The 21,650-nt window shown below is 41.1% G+C and overlaps 1 protein-coding gene across 4 annotated transcripts in view; it reads right to left on the reverse strand.

Annotated features, from left to right (window-relative positions):
* The window catches only part of LOC140188244 (casein kinase I), a 145,777-nt gene that overhangs the window by 66,336 nt on the left and 57,791 nt on the right, over window positions 1-21,650 (reverse strand). For all 4 annotated transcript variants that reach the window (XM_072244338.1, XM_072244335.1, XM_072244336.1 and 1 more), the window contains one exon: window positions 1,743-2,168. In XM_072244338.1, the coding sequence (XP_072100439.1) occupies window positions 1,743-1,926 (184 nt within the window). In that variant the 5' untranslated portion in view covers window positions 1,927-2,168. The remainder of the gene's footprint in view (window positions 1-1,742; window positions 2,169-21,650) is intronic.

Here is a 21,650-nt window from a genome sequence, read left to right on the forward strand (position 1 = left end):
TTCCTAAACACTTAACCTTGGAACCTTGGATATTAAGATTATTTGGGATAAGGTGTACCAGAATGTTTAAAAACTTTAGGAAGGGACTACATGCTACCCCAATATCAGAAAACCACCAACTACATGTTATATCGAACGAGTGAATGCAGAAGGATGAATAGAGGTCCAAAGATCACGGTTAATTTGGTAAGCATGGCATTCAATGAAGATTGTTTCAACACTAACAATGGAACACACCTGCAGCAGCTTTAACAGTCTTTATGTTAGTGCTATTCCTTTAAAAACAAAATGCACATTAACTAAGAGTTTTCCCACATCAATACCATTCAAGCAATCATTCTTTACATAATCCTCACTGAAGACACTTGGTCATTTCTGTACTCAGTGAGCGTAGAACAATGCTTACATGACTGCACGTTACATGAGCATTAGATGTTAACACAGAATCCAACAAATATCCAAATGTATATCTGGACAACAGCCTATTTAATTGTTCATTATTCCTTTTTTTGTTAAATCTGTTATATACTTCTATTTCACTGACAGGTTAATCAATTGTTTCATTTCAATTTTTTTTTATTAGAAGATGAACCATAGCATTTAAGTAATTAGGAATCACTCTATCCATGTACAGGAAAGCTAACTCCACTTTCCTCAAACGTACTCCTAGAAATACCAAACATATTGTCGACAGAGCAAATTGTTCAAATGTTATATATTTCAATTAAAATATATTTTAAAAACTTAAGCCTCAAATTAAATCTTTGCCTTAATCTAGTTCATTTTCCGTAAGAGCAATGGTTTGCTTATTTTACTTCAGTAAGAAGTTAGTTCTGTAGTAACTAGGGCAAGAAACCTTAGCTTCAGTTGACAAGTTCCCTTTTATACATTTTAAAAGACACAAGCAATAAGGAGAGACCTGTGCAATAAGTAGGAATATCAGAGGCATTTTATACCTTTCTCCAAGCTGCATACTTAAAAGGAGGAACTCAGCAGTTTGTTTTTCAGTCCTCATTCCATCAACTGCAGTCCTTTGTGTCTGTATATTTAATAAGTGTTTGCAAAGAGGAACCAAATTCATACCTTCAGTGAAGTCAAAAGACTGCTTACCAAAGCTTTCTTGGAAAAAAAATGTTAGGTAAACTGCATAGAGGTTAGAAATGTGCTGAATGGGTTTCAATTTGCTGAAGAGATTTGGCATGATAACTAAAGTCCCTCATCGACAGTATATTATGAGGAAAGATTAGAGAATGAGGTTCTTTAGAAAAGTGGTTAGAGGAATTATTATTACCCAATAGGTTTGAAAAAACATTTCAAGGAAATTTGAAGGATTTAATGTCAATACTGATCTGATTAGGACAAGTGAATGGTTTCCCTGGTTATAATAGTCAACTATAAAGATAACTTCACTAAATTGATGCAAGATATAGCACAAGCATTGTGTTCGACACATGCCAAGATATAACAGGTGGGCCAGAGAGAAGATAAACATAAGGAACCGAAGAACATGTTATATGATGCATGATGTGTTCAGCCAGAAAATCAATGAAGTTAATAGGGATAAAACACTGCAGAGAGTGAATTTATATCCTGTATACCATGTTTTCCTTAATCATCTAAATGACAGATGTTTGTAAGCCTACAGCTAGGCAGACAGCTTGTAGAAGTTAACCATGTCATTTAAATTCACTTGATTACAAATATAAAAAAATGGTAAATAGAGCAATTCTTACAACTCTCACCTAAACGAAGCTCTCCAAAATTTCCACATCCAATCTTCTTTCCCACTCGGAAGTTGGGACCCACCATTAAGACTCCAGAGCTGCTCCCCGTACTTCGGCCACAGTTGGTTCCCCGTCCACCAGACTTTGACATTCTCTTTGTTTCTTCCACCTCCCCCCTCCCCCCTCTCTTATCAAAATCCATAAGTTTGTGATAGCCTGGCTTCTCCACGGTTACTTTGCCATGCAAACCCACAATGCCAAAACTTGCAATTTTAGTATATCATCACGGTTAAAACAATGGGCTACTGCACGTTCAGCACCACCAAAGGTCTCGACAAATCTTCCATTTCTGTCTTCTCTTGTACATTTTTTAAGAGACAAAGCATCCTCAGGTCAAATCGGAGTTAGTGATGGAACAACCACCTTCCTTTCTCTGGTGTAGACCTACAAAATAAAACAAATTAATGACTTGATATTTGTTTCCAGTAGCACAAAATTAAGAATAAATCTCAGCATTACTAAGTGAAAAGAGCAGTCTTTCCTGCTCCTTGCTGTACAGGAAAGTTAAATGTTACAGGAGATTTTGATAATAGAAGGGTGAATGAAATTATTTAAATCAATACCAAGCCTGCAATTTACTACATATTCTGGTACTTGAGAAGAGGGATTATTTAAATCCTGCAAATTCCTGCAATACGAAACCTTAAAAGCCTCATTATCATTTTTCAATGTTTCTTATAAGTCTGCGAAGACTACTGTAAATTTAGGCAGAAATGACCAATAGTTCCTTCTGCGGAAACACAGCCTTTAAGAATTATTGGGTCCTATCATGAACAATTTACGTTTTTTTAATTTCCTCTCTGGGGAGACATGGGTGCTCCTGATGTCTTTTTTCTTGGCATGTACAAGACAGAAAATGGGATTAGCTCTATTTGTACTGCATATCTCTAAGTATTACTATTGCGATGCTTATAAGATACAATATGCTTCTTGTAATCCAAAGCTGCTCTATTCTCCAATTTATTTTTGGCAAGAAATTCCCATTTTCATGGGTGATTTATGTTGATTCATTTAATTTACTGGATATATATTTTTTCCCAGCACAAAAGGATTTGAATTATCAGCAGAATGAATCCACAAGCGCTCTGTAACATTACCTTCCCCAGTTTTTACCTCATATTGATGTCAGAGCTGGATTGCCGGGTAAACCCATAATTGAAAATGACAAACAGCAGAAAGCTTTGCATTAAGATGGATACCGCACATCACCGGAGTCGAAATTCAGTGCAAGGCAGATTGGTTAAATGACACTGCTGGTAGTGAGGAAAATGCTCAGGCATACAGAAAAGATATTTCAGTAACTTGCTCGGAAAGAGTATTTCATAAGCAGAGTCAGAGTCAATTAAAGATCACCTAAAGAACAAGGCTGCACACAACAGATTGAAATTTAGAGTGTTAGAGGCTGTTAACATTCTTCACACTAGCCCTATTAATTCCCAGCAAATCCTGTTTAGAAAGTTCTTAAGTCAAGTCTATGACTCAAACCAGTTTTTCTGTTTTTAGAGTAGATTTTAATGAAATCTTCATGGGTTAGAATTCTTTTTGTCACTAGGTAACGTTAGTGAACATGGCAGTTCCATAAATCTGCTTTAATGGATTCACAAGAGAAAAATTCAGTGGAGTTTATGGAGGGTATCTTCGAAAGGCAACACCTCAAAAAAGCAGCATTCATCATCAAGGACCCTCACCATCCAAGGGCATGCCCTCTTCTCATTACTACTACAGGACACACACTCAATGTCTTAGGAAGAGCTTCCCCTCTGCTATCGCATTTCCAAATGGTCCATGAAACCATGAACACCACCTCACTATCTTTGCTCTCTTGTTGCACTTTTTAAAAAAATATTTTTATGTAAAATAAGTTTTTTTGGTGTTATTGCAAAACAAACGAAACATGACAATACAGTATGTCAGTGACAATAAACCTGATTCTGATTCTAATGCTTGGAGCAGGATTCACAACAGCAATAAAAAAATTAAAGGAATGCAGATTTTGGAAATCAGCAAAACAACTGAAAATGATGGAGAAATACAGAAGGTCAGGCACCTGGTGACAGAAACAGAGTTAATAGTTCATGTTAATGACCTTTCCTAATGACAGGCAGTGCAAATAAATTACTGTGGGAAGAGACTGAACACTTGACACTGATAAAGAACCATCCTTTATCTTGTCTTATCAGAATTAAATGTGCATTATAGCTCACATAATTGAGCATGTTGCACTTGCCACTGATGAGCTAGATGAACTTGGGATTTAAATGAAAATTTTACAGAACTTTTAAAAGTTTAACATTTCAACAGGACTCATCCAGTGCTTTTTACAAATTAATTAAGGTTTCTTGTAAGAGAAAATATAAAGTTTCATATATTGTGCAGATTGTTTTCCCGTCTGTGTGCATGCCATGTGCAAGTCTGGGACAAGCAGGCTGAAAAAAAATCAGTGTGCAGAGTGGAGAAGGAATGGTCAAACTGGTAGTTCAGTGATGTGGTAGAACCACTTTATAGTGAGAATCCTTTGAGAATATTGCCAAGATAAAAGGGTATGCTTTAACATGATTGAGTAATGTGTACAATTCTAAAATCACACACATTTAAATTGGGCGAAACAAGATTCTGTGACTGATGCTGAGATACATCATCAGGGATGTAACCTGAGGTCATTGGATGTTTCGGGTCTTTCAACATCAGACACTGTCACCCAAATGACCCCAGTCAGGGTTGATCAGGCTTTGGCTTGTGTCCCAGCAGCATTGGTCCACGGGCCATACCTTTTGATCCATAGCCATGTGGAGGTTCACTCAGCTGGCTCTATTCTTTGCAGCCCCCATAATGCCAAGGAGAGAGAAGGGTCTGCACAGCGCATGGCCAGAAAAATCTCTACACCACAACTCAGCTCAAAAGTACTCTATTCAGAAGTATTTTCTCACAAAGTAAACTGCTGACATAAGATAGCTGGCATGCTGGCTATCCTATATCAGCACTCAACTTGCCCATCCATTGAGATGTTCCCACAGCCAATGATCTCACTTTAAGGACTCTATCTTGCTATCTCATGTTCTCCTTATTTATTACTATTTATTTATATTTGCATTTGCACAATTTGTTGTCTTCTGCAGTCTGGTTGATCTTTCATTGATCAAATTATACTTACTATTTTATAGATTTGATGAGTACCACAGTAAAAGCCCACAATCGGGTGATGTATATGCACTTTGATAATAAAATTACTTTGAACTTTGAATCTTGATTAAGCTATTAAGTGACACTTCAGAACAGTGAAAAGGTTTACACTCAGTGGCCACCTGATTATGTACAGAAGTGGAATCTGCCATGGTCTTCTGCTGCTGCAGCCCGCTCACTTCAAGCTTCGACATGTTGTACATTCAGAGATGCTCTTCTGCACACCACTGTTGTAATGCATGGTTACTTGAGTTACTCTCGCCTTCCTGTCGGCTTGAACCGGTCTGGCCATTCTCCTCTGACCAACTCTCATTATTAACAAGATGCTTTTGCCCACAGAACTGCCACCAACTGGATGATTTTGTTTTTTTGCACCATTCTCCATAAACTCCAAAGACTGTTGTGTGAAAATCCCAGGAGATCAGCAGTTTTTGAGGTACTCAAACCACTCCGTCCAGCACCAAATTGTTTCATGGTCAAAGTAACATTTTTTTCTCCCAATTCTGATGACTGGTCTGAACTGAACCTCTTGACCATGCCTGCATGCTTTTATGCATTGAGTTGCCATCAAATGATTGACTGCTTAGATATTTGCAGTAATGAGGTGTACAGGCGTGCCTAACAAAGTGGCTACTGAATGTAATAATGAAAAATACATCACCTAACAGTAAATCTGAATTGATAAATTAAACCACCGGACCTGAGTGCATCTAAGATTATAGGTACGGCATTAAAGATTCTGTAGCATCATCAGAACAGATTAAAACTTGCACAATCCCTCTTCAATACTTATCCTTCCAATCGTAGCTGCTAGTTTAAGAGGTTCGCGAATCATCCCTGATTGAGTATTCAAGATCAATTCTTGATTAAAATTACCATGATCAGATGTAGTGCAATTCTAAACTAAAATTTTCCAGACTGACAACAAAATTGGGCATTTTAATTCCAAGGATTGTCCTGCATGAGCAATACAGCACTACTATGAGCATCAGAAGATAGGGTCAGACTGTCAAAGAGTTCTAGGTACTGTAATTGCTACTCACGGTACGGTCTGCTCTGTGGGAGGGATGCCAAATGAGGATGGTTTGGCTGTTTGGCAGAGATCTCCATTTAACCCATGAGTGTGGTCTGGGGTTTCGGTCACCTGTCATTTCATTCTTTGTTCTGCTCTCACTGATCTTGGTCCTCAGCTCCCCGCACTGTGGCAATAAGCCACAATAGCACTGCGGTAAGCATGAAACTATTATAGCTCGGAGCATCGGAGTTCAGAGTTCCTTCCAGACGTCATCTGCAAGAAGTTTGTATATCCTCCAGGTGCTCCAGTTTCCTTCCACAATCCAAAGATGTGTCAGTTAGCAGGTGACTAGATAATTTTAAATTGTCCTGTGATTAGGCTAGGGTTAAATTGGATTGCTGGGCATTGCGGATCAAAAGGCCGAAAGGGCCTATTCCGCTGTATCTCTAAATAAATAAACACCTGAGTCTCCAAACCAATAACCTTACCGCCTCCGGAACTGACACTTCAATTTTAGATCATAACAACCAATCCCAAGTCTTCCAGCAGGAAAATACGGACAAGGATTCGTTTGTACTCAGTTGCACCTATTGTGCTTGTGAGTTATGCATCATTCAATTTTTTCCCCCTTGTGTCAATGCATCTGGCTCTTGAAACTCTCATTTCTCTCAACCCCACCAAATAAACTGACCTTGAATCACATGGCATGCCTCTCAATTTACTTGAAAACTGTACAAGACTAACTGATGAAAATTTACTGACTCAAGCATGAACTAGGCTTCTCTGTCCACTCCTGCAGTCCAACCTGCTAAGGTGCCCTACCATTTTCATTTCCCATAATGACAGATCCTGTGATCAATAGTCGGTCAAGATGGGGAATGAAAGTTGTTTCCAAAAAGGAAAAGACCTCTCTTCTAGAGTTTCATAATTTATTTTACTACCAAATAATTTGAACCAGGACTTAACATTTCTTACAAATGCCACTATCTTTATTTTCATTTATAAAGTGATACTTCCTGAGAAAACTAAAGAAATCTGGCCTGTCCCCTAAAACCCTCACTAATTTTTATAAATGCACCGTAGAAAGCATTCTTCTAGGGTGCATCACAACCTGGTATGGAAGTTGTCCTGTCCAAGATCGAAAGAAGCTGCAGAAGATCGTGAACACAGCGCAGCACATCACACAAACCAATCTTCTGTCCTTGGACTCACTTTACACTGCACGCTGTCAGAGCAGTGCTGCCAGGATAATTAAGGACACGACCCACCCAGCCAACACACTTTTCGTCCCTCTTCCCTCCGGGAGAAGGCTCAGGAGCTTGAAGACTCGTACGGCCAGATTTAGGAACAGCTTTTTTCCAACTGTGATAAGACTGCTGAATGGATCCTGACCCGGATCTGGGCCGTACCCTCCAAGTATCCGGACCTGCCTCTCGGTTTTTTTGCACTACCTTACTTCCCATTTTTCTATTTTCTATTTATGATTTATAATTTAAATTTTTAATATTTACTAATGTTTACTATTTTTAATATTTAATATTTGTAATCCAGGGAGCGGGAAGCGCAGAATCAAATATCGCTGTGATGAGTGTATGTTCTAGTATCAATTGTTTGGCGACAATAAAGTATAAAGTACAATGTGGAGTAGGTCCTTTTGGCCCTTTGAGTCATGTCACCCACAGCAACCCGGACAAACCTGATTAGCTCTACTCTAATCGTGGGACAATTTACAATGACCCTACCTAGTACATCTTTGAACTGAGGGAAGAAACCAGAGCACCCGCAGAAAAAAAAACACGCTCCATGGGGAGGATGTACAGAGACTCCTTACAGAACAGCACCAGAACTGAACTCCAAGCTCTGGAATGCCCTGAGCTATAACAGTATCATACGAACCACTGTGGACAGAATTTAATCAAATCAATACTAATTCTCAAAACCAGGAAATAGTAATGGGATTGGTGTTGGTGAATGGATCAGTTTATCTTCAATCTCTGTTTGTGAGGTTAATATCAGGTCACTGCCATTTTTTTTGATTGCTGATGTAATAGGCATAATTGGTTGTACACTCACTTGGAATATTGTGAGCAGTTTTAGGTCCCTTATGTTGAAAAAAAGGACATGCTGACATTGAAGAAGGTCCGGAGGAGGTCACAAGAATGATTCTGGGAACTAAAAGGTTACTGTATTGGGTGCTCTGGGCTTGGACTCACTGGAGTTTAAAAGAATGAAGGGGAATTTCATTGAAACCAACAGAATATTGAAAGGCCTAGGTAGAGTGGGTGTGGAGAATATGTTTCCTATAATGGGTGAATCCATGACCAGAGGGCACAGCCTCAGAATAGAGGGATGTCCATTTAGAAAAGAGATGAGGAGGAATTGCTTTAGCCAGAGGGTAGTGAGTCTGTGGAATTCATTTCCACAGACTACTGTGGAGGCCAAGTTCAATGGGTATATTCAAAGTGGAGTTGATAGGTTCTTGATTAGTAAGGGTGTCCAAAGGTAATGGGAAGAAGGCAGGAGCATGGGGTTCAGAGGAATAATAAATCAGCCAGGATGGAACGGTGGAGCAGTCTCGATAGGCTGAATGGCCTGATTCTGCTATGTCTTATGGTCTAAATGTCAGAGGCCAAGCAAGAAGACTACTTCAAGTCCTTAGTAAGCTCTGTAGCTTGTAAACCCTGGAATATGTACTAATTCCATGGTCAGTACTACAGGATTTTATTGCCCGTCCACAAGAATAAGAACCCAGATCTGTGCAAGCCTTTGAACTCAGTGCTTAACCTCGCAGGATCCTAGGGGACCCTCACAGGACACAACGCATTGCAGTTTGGAGGCAAGAGTAGATTGAAACCATGCTCTTGGGAAAAACAATCTAAGCTACACAAAATAGTAGAGGAACTCAGCAAGCAAGACAGCACCTATGGAGGGAACTAACGATTTGGGCCAAGACCCTTCATCAGGACTGGAAAGAAAAGGGGCAGAAGCCAGAATAAAGTGCTGTGGGGAGGGGAAGGAATACAAGCTGGCAGGTGAAAGGTGAGGGGGGGGAAATCAATAAGAAGCTGGGAGGCAATAGGAGGAAGAGAAGAAGAGTTGGAAAAAAAATCTGATCTCTAATCTAAAGGTAAAGGATCCAGGTTTTTTGACCCAAGTAAAATTAGATTAGATTAGATTCAACTTTATTGCAATTGTGCCGAGTACAGATACAAAGCCAATGAAATGCATTTAGCATCTGACCAGAAATATAAAGAATAGTGTTATTTACAAAATAACCGCGAATTAAAAAAGTGCTACAGCACACAAATATAAAAGTACTGAGACAGTACAATACTGATGCAATACTGCTTAGCGCTGTGATGAGAGGTTCAGCAGTGTCACAGCCTCAGGGAAGAAGCTCTTCCTGTGCCTGTTGGTGAGGGAGCAGAGGCTCCTGTAGCGCCTACCGGATGGGAGGAGACTAAAAAGTCCATGGTTAGGGCGAGATGCATCCCTGATAATGCTTTTCACCCTGCCCAGGCAGCATTTATGGTAGATGTTCTCAATGGTGGGCAATTGGGTGCCGATAATCCGCTGGGCAGTTTTCACCACACACCGGAGTGCTTTGCGGTCCAATACAGGACAATCGCCATACAACACTGAGATGCAGTTGGTGAGTATGCTCTCAATGGTACAGCATTAAGAGCAGCCCCAAATTTGATTTGAACTCAATGGTAATTACTTGAATCACATGCAGTATTTTACGAGTTCTACAGAATGTGACCATGCCAATCCTGATAACACTGGACAGTGCCCTTTCCTTCTCACAAAAAATTGATAGTGCCATTAAAGGCATACTTGCTAACCTTATAAAGTGGATTAGTTAATCAACTTTGAACTGGATTTATAATTGCAGATATACCAACCACACAAAAGTTTACTTTTTAAACTAGAAGATGGCATTAGGTGTCAAAGAAATGACATGGTGTTATGGCAATTAATGTTGCTGCCAGCTCACAGTTCTAGAAGGCCAAGTTCAATTCTGACCTCTGATCATTCTGGAATTTGTACGTTCTTCTGTGACCCACATGGGTTTCCTCCCACATTGTAAAGATGTAGGGTTGGCAGGTTAATTGGTTGCTATAAACTAACCCTCGCATAGGTGGGTGGAAATGAAATCAGAGGAACATAATGGGGCAACCAGAACTGCTTGTAAAGGTAATGGAAATGACAATAGATTCTATGGGGAAATGGAATTGCTCTGAAAGCTAACATGAACTCAATGGGCCAAATGGTCTCTTTCAAGGTCATAAAGACACGGAAACATCACATTGTTTTCACACACTGGAGGATCTGTCATGCCCTGACCAACACGCTACAGCTAATTCCTAATGCTTGTAAATATTTATAGTGAAAGAAGTTGATCCTTGATTAACACTCCCCAAAGGACACATCACCAGCACCAGCCTCCCCGCCATCAAGGATGTATATATAGAAAAGTGCCGGAAAAGAGCCAGCAATATCATGAAGGATCCCAACCACCCTGCTCAAGGACTGTTTGTCTCACACTCATCAGGGTGGTAGCTACGTAGCACCCACACCAGACTCAAAAACAGTTATTTTCCCCAAGCAGTAAGTAAGGTGCAGCACCACGGGAGGCGTGTGGGACAGGATTGCACAAGAGGAGTGCCAGGCACAGGAAGAGGCTTGGGTGCAGATTACGCCCAGTCCTGAGACACCAGGGAAGGTCATTTGATTCCAAACAATTGGTCTACTGATCATTTCAGAATGTCTCTGGTGTTTCCTGCTCCCTCCCCTCTTCCTGCCCCCTTTTCCCATCCATGATTCCCCTCTCCCATCACCCCAGGAAGCAGATTCCAGGCACCTGCCACTCTCCATGTAGAAAATTTTCCCCTCTTATCTTCTTTGCAATGATCCCCTCTCACTTTAGAAGCATGCCCTCTGACATTAGACATTTCAGCTCTGGGAAAAGGATACTCCATCTATGCCTCTCAATCTTACAATCTTCCCTCAGGCTCTGCTGCTCCAGAGAAAACAACCCAAGTTTGTCCACCTCTTGTTCTAACACATGCTCTCTAATCCAGGCAGCAACCTGGTAAACCTCTTCTGCAGCCTCTCCAAAGACTTGAATTCCTTCCCATAATGGGGCAACCAGAACTGCTTGCAAAACTCCAGATACGGCCTAACTGGAATTTTATAAAGTTGCAACATAACTTCCTGACTTTTGAACTCACTGCCTCAACTAATAGATGCAAGCATGCCATATGCCTTCTTAACCACCCTATCAACCTGTGTAGTCAGTATCAGTGATTGTAGTGCAATGGTCACCTTTGGAATATGGTCACTGGAGTAAACCATAAATATCAAACCAAACGCTGAGTCATGCTTTTTCTTTATACGAGTAGTTCTGCTAGACAACGATGGTTATGTTCCTAAGAGAACTCATTATAGCACAACTGACTGCAGTTGCCTTTAAACCTCAGATTGAAATAGGTTTTCCCCACTCACAATATAACCAGTGAGGTTTGGGTAATGCAAATGTCGTTTCCTTATCTATTAATCACTTTCGAACCCAAGTGCGCCGATGGAAGCACATGTACAACTATTTGTATGAGAAGTTCTTGATTGTGGAATATATCTAAGAGGAAGAAACGAGTTTAGAGGAAATCATCAGAACTGCTCATTCTTCTTTGTGGCAGATCTACGACATTTTTTGCTGCTGATAAGTGCTTCTGGAAGGGTAGATGACAATGTCACCAATCATCACAATCTGATAACAATGAAGGAACACTGTCAGTGATCTAAGGAAGTTTAGAAAGGAAATACAAAGAACAGGTTTTAAAGATAAACCAGACAATACTGGAAACACTCAAGGCCTGACATAAGAACATAAGACCATAAGACAAAGGAGCAGAAGTTGGCCATTCGGCCCTTCGAGTCTGCTCCGCCATTTTATCATGAGCTGATTCATTCTCCCATTAGTCCCACTCTCCCGCCTTCTCACCATAACCTTTGATGCCCTGGCTACTCAGATACCTATCAATCTCTGCCTTAAATACACCCAATGACTTGGCCTCCACTGCCGCCCGTGGCAACAAATTCCATAGATTCACCACCCTCTGGCTGAAAAAATTTCTTTGCATCTCTGTTCTGAATGGGCGCCCTTCAATCCTTAAGTCATGCCCTCTCGTACTAGACTGCCCCATCATGGGAAACAACTTTGCCACATCCAGTCTGTCCATGCCTTTCAACATTCAAAATGTTTCTATGAGGTCCCCCCTCATTCTTCGAAACTCCAAGGAATACAGTCCAAGAGCGGACAAACATTCCTCATATGTTAACCCTCTCATTCCCAGAATCATTCTAGTAAACCTTCTCTGAACCCTCTCCAGCGTCAGTACATCCTTTCTTAAATAAGGAGACCAAACCTGCACACAGTACTGTAAGTGAGGTCTTACCAGTGCCTTATAGAGCCTCAACATCACATCCCTGCTCCTATACTCTATTCCTCTAGAAATGAATGCCAACATTGCATTTGCCTTCTTCACCACCGACTCAACCTGGAGGTTAACCTTAAGGGTATCCTGCACGAGGACTCCCAAGTCCCATTGCATCTCAGAACTTTGAATTCTCTCCCCATTTAAATAATAGTCTGCCCATTTATTTCTTCTGCCAAAGTGCAAAACCATACAATTTCCAACATTGTATTTCATTTGCCACTTCTTTGCCCATTCGCCCATTCTTCCAATCTATCCAAGTCTCTCTGCAGACTCTCTGTTTCCTCAGCACTACTAGCCCCTCCACCTATCTTTGTATCATCAGCAAACTTACCCACAAAGCCATCTCTTCCATAATCTAAATTGTTGATGTACAAAGTAAAAAGAAGCAGCCCCAACACAGACCCCTGTGGAACACCACTGGTAACCGGCGGCCAACCAGAATGGGATTCCTTTATTCCCACTCTCTGTTTCCTGCCAATCAGCCAACGCTCTATCCACCTATGTAACTTTCCCGTAATTCCATGGGCTCTTATCATGTTTAGCTACCTCATGTGTGGCACGTGTCAAAAGCCTTCTGAAAATCCAAATACACAACATCCACTGCATCTCCCTTGTCTAGCCTACGTGTAATTTCCTCAAAAAATTGCAATAGGTTTGGTAGGCAGGATGTTCCTTTAAGGAAACCATGCTGAGTTCTGCCTATCTTGTCATATGCCTCCAGGTACTCCGTAACCTCATCCTTGACAATCGACTCCAACAACTTCCCAACCACCGATGTCAAGCTAACAGGTCTATAATTTCCTTTTTGCTTCCTTGCCCCCTTCTTAAATAGCGGAGTGACATTTGCAATCTTCCAGTCCTCCGGAACCATGCCAGGATCTATTGACTTTTGAAAGATCATTGTTAACGCCTCCGCAATCTCCACAGCTACTTCTTTCAGAACATGAGGATGCATTCCATCTGGTCCAGGAGATTTATTTACCCTCAAGACTATTCAGCTTCTTGAGTACTTCCTCTGTTGTAATTGTGACTGTGCACACTTCTCTTCCCTGACACCTTTGAGTGTCCGGTATACTGCTGATGTCTTCCTCAGAGAAGAATGATGCAAAATACTAGTTCAGTTCCTCCGCCATCTCCTTAACTCCCATTACAATTTCTCCAGCATCATTTTCTATCGGTCCTATATCTACTCTGAGCTGTTTTTTTACTCTCTATATACTTGAAAAAGCTTTCAGTATCCTCTTTGATATAATTTGCTAGCTTCCTTTCATAGTTCATCTTTTCCCTCTTAACGACATTCTTAGTTTCATTTTGCAAGCTTTTAAAAACTTCCCAATCCTCTGTCTTCTTGATAAAGTTTGAGGGAATGGGGGATTCTCAAGATTCCTGTAAACAATGGATTTTGTACTGACTATGTCTGTGACTGCAGTGTGTTTGAATAATGTCTCACAGCTGCTTTCTTTGGAGCAAGATAAGGGTTAAAGTTCGCCAGATCTACATAGGTGTCTCTGGGCTTTTCACATCTTTTGATTTTGACAAAAAGCAGCACCTGATGGAAATTAGACAGAACATTCCTTCCTTAATTAAAGCATAAATTTGACGGATGTTCTTATCTTTGTAATTAAGTTGTGGCTCCAGCAAACCAGGTAGGACATTCTTTTCTTTAATTAAGGTGGCTGAAGTGCCTAACAAATTGATTGTACTTTTGTATCAATAGTCTATTAACTTGACTGGAATAGTTATCAAACTGATTGTTCTCTGTATCAATAGTCCATTGACTTGACCGGAATGGCTATCAAACTGATTGTACTTCCGTATCGGTGGCCTTATAACTTCTGATAATTCTGACATCGGGCAGTGAACTTGTAGAACCGCCGGGGAGATGAGAAAGGGTCTCTCCCTGATGTCGGGTCCAAGTTCACTCGCCTGCTGAGCTCGAAGAAATAAACGGGTGAAAGGATGAGTAATGATCCTTTTGTGCTGTCGTTATTTGATCTAGCAAAGTTACATTTACATTCCCACTAATTTTTGCTTCCTTGTATGCCCTCTCCTTTGCTTTAACTTTGGCTTTGACTTCTCTTGTCAGCCACGGTTGTATCCTTTTTCCATTAGAAAATGTCTTCTTTTTTGGAATATATCTGTCTTGCACCTTCTTCACATCTCGCATAAACTCCAGCCACTGCTGCTCTGCCGTCCTTTCCGCTAGTGTCCCTTTCCAGTCAACTATGGCCAGTTCCTCTCTCATGCCACTGTAATTTCCTTTACTGCACAGAAATACCGACACATCGGATTTCGGCTTCTTATTTTCAAATTTCACAGTGAACTCAATCATGTTATGATCACTGTCTCCTAAGGGTTCCTTCACCTCAATCTCTCTAATCATCTCTGGTTCATTACACAATACCCAATCCAGTACAGCCAATCCCCTAGTGGGCTCAACAACAAGCTACTCTAAAAAGCCATCTCGTAGGCATTCTACAAATTCTCTCTCCTGAGATCTAGTGCCGATCTGATTTTCCCAATCCACTCGCATGTTAAAATCCCCCACAATTATCATAACACTGCCCTTCTGACAAGCCTTTTCTATTTCCTGTTGTAATTTGTAGTCCACATCACGGCAGTTGTTAGGAGGCCTGTATATAACTGCCATCAGGGTCCTCTTACCCCTGCAATTTCTTAGCTCAACCCATAAAGATTCTGCATCTTCCGATCCTATGCCACCTCTTTCTAATGATTTGATATCATTTCTTACCAATAAAGCCACGCCACCCGCTCTGCCTAACTGCCTATCCTTCTGATACACCGTGTATCCTTGGACGTTCAGCTCCCAGAGACGTGCATCCTTTAGCCACGTCTCAGTGATGGCCACAATATCATACCTGCCAGTCTGTAGCTGTACGACAAGAACATCCACCTTATTCCTTATGCTGCGTGCATTTAAGTATAACACCTGAAGACCAGTATTTGGTACTTTTCACTTTGATTGCACTGCAACTCTATTGCACTGCAACTCATCCCAATGGCTGCAAATTTGCCTCATCCCCTGCCTGTCCTTCCTGACATCTCTACTGCTCATTATCTGAGATTTATCTCTGTTTTCCCCCTCCTCCGCTTATCATTCCAGTTCTCATCCCCCTGCCAAATTAGTTTAAACCCTCCCTAACAGCTCTGTTAAACCTTCCCGCCAGGATATTGGTCCCCTTCAGGTTCAGGTGTAACCCGTCCTTTTTGAACAAGTCATACTTCCCCCAAAAGAATCCCAATGATCCAAGAATCTGAAGCCCTGCCCCCTGCACCAGTCTCTCAGCCACGCATTCACCTGCCTGATCCTACTATTCTTGCTCTCGGTAGCACATGGCACAGGTAGCAATCCCGAGATTACTACCCTGGAGATCCTGCTTCTCAGCTTCCTTTCTAACTCCTGGAAATCTCTCTTCAGGACCTCCTCCCTTTTCCTATCTATGTCATTGGTACCAACATGTACCAAGACAGCTGGCTGCTCGCCCTCTCCCTTCAGAATATTCTGGACCCGATCTGAGACATTCCGTACCCTGGCACCTGGGAGGCAACACACCATGTGGGTATCTCCGTCAGGCTCACAGAATCTCCCGTCTGTTTCCCTGACTATGGAATCCCCTATGACGACTGCATTCCTCTTCTCCCTCCTTCCCTCCTGCACAACAGCGCCAGGCTCAGTGCCAGAGACTCGGTTACTGTGGCCGTCCCTTGTCAGGTCATCCTCCTCAACAGCAACGAAAACGAGATACTTGTTGCTGAGGGGGGCAGCCACAGGGGTGCTCTCCACTATCCAGGCATTTTCCTTCCCTCTCGTGACAGTCACCCAGTTTTCTGACCCCTGTAGCCTCGGGATGACTACCTCCCTGTAACTCCTGTCTATCACCTCTTCACTTTCCCTAATAAGCAGTAGGTCATCAAGCTGCAGCTCCAGATCCCTAACACGGTCTCTGAGGAGCTGCATCTCGGTGTACCTGGCGCAGATGTGGCCATCAGGGAAGCTGGAGGTCTCCCAGGATTCCCACATCTGACACCCTGAACAAAGCACTAACCCTGCAGACATGCTACCTAATTCTACAGGAATGAAATAAGGAAAAATAAGTCTACTCACTCACTTACCTCGCCAAACACACAAACTTTTTAAACCGTTAGCTCATACCATTAGCTGTGTGAGCCCTGCTGTTCCTCTGTCTGTCTAGGCCGATTCGCCAAGGGGAGGAAAAAAAAGAGTTGGTGCCTCGCTCTTCCCTCTTCCTGTTACCGCCTAAGCCCATTGAGCCAAAGTCCTTCACTCTGCTGCCACTCACTCCGCTGCCCGCTGTATAGGGTGGTCTCCCTTTTAAACTCTCCGCACTGTCCTGTCTACATCACTTGCCTGCGCAGTCTCATCCATCTTGTACTCGAAGTTTTTTAAAAAACTGCCTTCCTTCAGAATTTAGCTCTAACGCCACTCTTCTTATCCCGATCCAAAAAAAAATCACCGATAACCAAAACTTATTAATTAATTTTGAGATATAGCACGGTAACAGGCCCTTCCGGCATAATGAGCCTACACTGCGAGATTCCATCATGTGACTAATTAACCTATTAACCACAAACAGAAGTAAATCTGCAGATGTTAGAAATCCAAGACAACACACAGGAGATGCTGGAGGAACTCAGCAGGCCAAGCAGCATCACTGGAGATGAAAAAACAGTCGTAGTTTCAGGCCAAGGTCCTTCATAAGGACTGATAAAGGGTCTGGGCCCAAAATTTCAACTGCTCATTCATTTCCACAGCTGCTGCCTGACCTGCTGAGGTCCTGCAGCATTTTGTGTGTTTGAATGTGGGAAGAAACTGGAGCAAACCTACTCGGTCACGGGGAGAACATACAAACTCGTTACGGACAGTGGCTGGAATTGAACCCGGGTCGGTGGTGCTGTAAAGCAATACACTAGTCACTAAGCTACCGTGCTGTTGCCCTTGACTAAACCAACTATATCTAGTATCTTTTAACTTACTTCAAAATTACATCATCTTTCTAAAAGACAATCGGCAAAATAGCAATCTGCTATTTCTGATCCCCAAAACTTAGGTAGTAAGCCAATGTATGCAATTAAGTTTATAGAACAATGACAAATCACTACGGAATATTGCTAAAAGCGTTGCACTACAATATTTTTAAGCTGTGTCGACCATTTTTGTTCCAATCTACATTTTACAAACATTGGGATAGTTGATTTTACAGAAAACTAACTTGATATTTGTATATTTTCTCCTCCAATAAATTCAAAAGATGGTATGAACATAAAACAACAAATCATTTCATCAGGAATGTATTGAAGTTGCTTGTTGCTTGGTTTTGCTTTTCTTTAAGAAAACAATTTAACAAATTCCAATGATCAAGAATCACAAACTTTTGTTTTTACAAAAAAGGTACCAGCAGAGATAAATAATCCTCAAACAGCAAATTTAAGGAAACTCCCACTTCTCTAGCTAACCGGTTGTACCAGTTTTTAAGTTTGTAATCCTGACTTCAATTATTCAAGATTCAAACTACATTTATTACCTAAGTATACAATACACAACCCTCAGATTCGTCCTCCCACAGACAGCCATAGAACAAAGTAACACCATGGAACCTGTTCCAAGACAACAAACACCCAATGCATGAAAAAAAAAGCAAATTGATCAAGTAGCTAAAAAAAATGAGCAAAGAATACTCAAACTGCAGAGCTCTCGAAATGGTCTAGTTTAGTTCAGTTCAGTCCAGTGCAGTTGGTCGATGATCGCAGGCCGCAGAGCTAGTCCGCGCCAAAGCACCCCAATCAAATCGTTCAAAATAGCAAAAAAAGTAACCAGAAACACATATAACACAAACCACAGAGTCCTCCAAAAATAGTCCATAGACATGCTGATCAAACCTTGCAGCATGGGACCCAAGTCTTCCGCACCTTTCTCCAGCAGCAAGCGAGAGAGGGAAGGAGACTGGTCAAGTGCAGGCAGGCAGCGCTGAACATTTGTTCACCTCCCGCTCTTGTCAATTGTCGAAACTGACTATCCATTGTAGAGTCTTCCTGTTGGCCACAGTGCAGTTTCCATACCAAGCTGTGATGCAGATTGTCAAGATGCTCTCTATTGCACATCTCTAGAAAGGCGTGAGCGTGAATGTGCAAAGTTCTGCTCTCTTTAGCCTCAAAGTAGAGGAGCTGATGAGTTTTCTTGACTATGTAGCACGTGCTCTAAGTACACGACAGGTTGTGTTTGGTGTGCACTCCTGGGAGTTTGAAACTACTTGCAGTTTTCACTGCTATACTGCCAATGTAAAGGGGAGGGAGTTGTGAGTGGTGCGAATTCTCCTGAAGTCAATAACCATCTCCTTTGTCTTGTTGACATTAAGACACCAGGCCTCAAGCTCTTCCATCTCCTCTCTGTAGGCAGTCTCATTGTTATTGATGAGTTCCCACCACAGTGGTGTCATTGGTGAACCTGACAATGGGATTACTCAGGTATATGGCCATGCAGTCATGTGCAAGTAGAGTTTGCAGCATTGGGCTCAGCACACAGCCTGGGGCGAGGGTGGGGGGGGGGCGGAATCTGTGTTGAGAATGATAGGGAGGGAGGAACGGTTGTGCAGAAATGTAACACCCAGTTGCAGAGTGATGTATTTCAACCAAGTAGGAATTTGTTCACCAAGGTCTGTAGGACAATAGTGTTGAATGCCGAACTGAAATCCAGAAACAGCAATCTAATGTATGTGCCCTTGTTTTTTAGGTGTGTCAGGGAGAGGTGCATGACAGATGATATGGCATTTGTCGTAGAGCAGTTCTGTCAGTAAGCATATTGGTGAGTGTTCAAGGTGAATTTAAATGCCTATCTAAATAAAATGCTTGAAACTGGCAGACATTTATGAACAAAGTAAAATTAAAATGCACAGTGTTTGTTATGGGAATAAGGGTGGCAGCACAGCAGCTGGCACAACGCTGTTACAGTGACAGTGATCATAAGATACTGATTCAATTTCTGCTGCTGTGTCAAAGGAGCTTCTACAGTCTCCCTGTGACCATGTGGGTTTCATCAAGATGCTCTGGATTCCTCCCACATTCCCAAGACATTGGGTAGGGTTTGTAAGTAGCGGACATGCTATGTTGTGGCGCTGGAAACATGGTGACACTTGCAGGCTGTGCCCAGCACATCCTTGGACTGTGTTAGTTGCTGATGCAAACAACGCATTTCACTATATGTTAAGATGTACATGTGACAAATAAAGATTATCTACTCTCTAGAAACTCCTGGTTTGGATATAATAGTTATATCCAAAGTAATGCCTTACCTTCTTTCTAAATCACCTCTACGGTATCAATGTGATGTTTCAAAATCTCAAACCATTTCATTTCCAATAGTAGAATCCTGGTAAGATCATTAATGTAAATTAGAGAGGTGGGAATTCACTGAGGTTTCCAAAAGTCTTTACTTTAAGGAGGATCATAATTCCTCAGCAACCAGATAATTTCAATCCAGATCCTGTTTTCAAAAAAAAAAAATAATGCTAGAAAAACTCAATTCAGCCAGCACTGGTGGTATAACATTTCAAATCCAGCAGTGTATGCGCTGATGAAGGGTCCGGAACCTGGTACATTAAGTGTTTCTCTTTCCAGATGTGCTTTCATCTGCCAAGCATTTCCAGCATTGTTATTTAAAAAATATTAGATTTCTAGTGTCTGTAGCTTATGATTTCAAAATTTGGTTCTGGTCATTTCTAAACTCTGAATTCTAGATTTCCAACATGCACTGTGCAAATGGAAGCATCACTTTGAAAATGCATTTCACTGAATTAAAAGTTGTTTTAAAGTGTGTATTCTCCAATCGGGGGGCTAATTTTAGCAATTCAAACTAGTTGACTGGAGTCAACCTTTAAGAAAAATGGAGATAAAATAGCAAATAGACCATAACTGTTGGTACAAATACATTTTTAAAAAAATCAGCATCCGCTTTTCTTAAATGTACATTCTGAATAATTAACATCCTGGCTCTCAGATACATCAGAATCGGAATCAGATTTAATATCACTGGCAGATGTAAAATTTGTTGTTCTGCTGCAGCAGATTATCAAAATACATAGTAAAATTTATTAAATAAACTATAAATCACAATAAGGAATATATATAAAAAATTAAATAAGCAGTGAAAAAGAGCAATAAAAAACTAAATTGTGAAGCAGTGTTTAAGGGTTCATTGTCCATTCAGAATCGTGATGGCAGAGGGGAAGAAGCTGTTCCTGAAACATTGAGTGCGTGCCTTGAGGCTCCTGTGCCTCCTCTCTGATAGTAGCAATAAGAATAGGGCACACCTTAGGTGCTGGAGGTTCCTTAATGATGGTTGCTGCCTTTTTAAGATATCGTCTTTTGAAGATGTCCTCGATGCTGGGGAGGCTAGTGCTCAGGGAGTCAGATGTTATTTCATCATATTAGAGAGGGAGAGTAATCTTCTGTCAAGTAGACCCGAAAGACTTCATAGCAAAATTTCAAAGACGACAGCAGGAGAGCTGGGCAATATTTCTTCCCTCAATTAACACTAAATTTTAACTGTCATTTCATGATTAATTGTGGAATTATGTGTCATGTAAATGGGGAGTACTTCAATGAGTGCAAGAGCCTTTCAGTTAGGTACTATGTACATTAAAATCTTTTCTATTTTAGGATCTACAATCATTCAGACAGACAACATAACAAGTCCTAAGCATAAGGGTCATTTTAGGAATTTGCAACATGGTTCTATAACTGCCTTAGAAAAACTATAGTATTTTATTAACATTAAAACAAACCTACAAACATGACCAAAACCCAGTATTGCAAATTTCTACCTGTAAAGTTTTTTTTTGTTAAAAACTATAAAATAGTATTTCCTGCTGGTGGACAAAATTAAAAAAAGGATGTCAACCAGGTGAGGACTAAACTGCCAAAGTACCCACATAGGAACTAATCGCTCTGGTACAGGAAATAAGAGAGAGTGTCAAAATATTTCTTATGCTACAACTTTCAGTCACCTGCATGTAGAAGTATTGATAGACAGAATCAGGATTCTTCAATTGCATTTTGGAGAAGAAATATCTTACAAGAATATCAATACATTACATTTCTTGAAGTACTTAAAAGTGCCAACAGACTTCCAACTTT

The sequence above is a fragment of the Mobula birostris genome, chromosome 26, assembly GCF_030028105.1.
Source record: "Mobula birostris isolate sMobBir1 chromosome 26, sMobBir1.hap1, whole genome shotgun sequence".
Lineage (NCBI taxonomy): Eukaryota > Metazoa > Chordata > Chondrichthyes > Myliobatiformes > Myliobatidae > Mobula > Mobula birostris.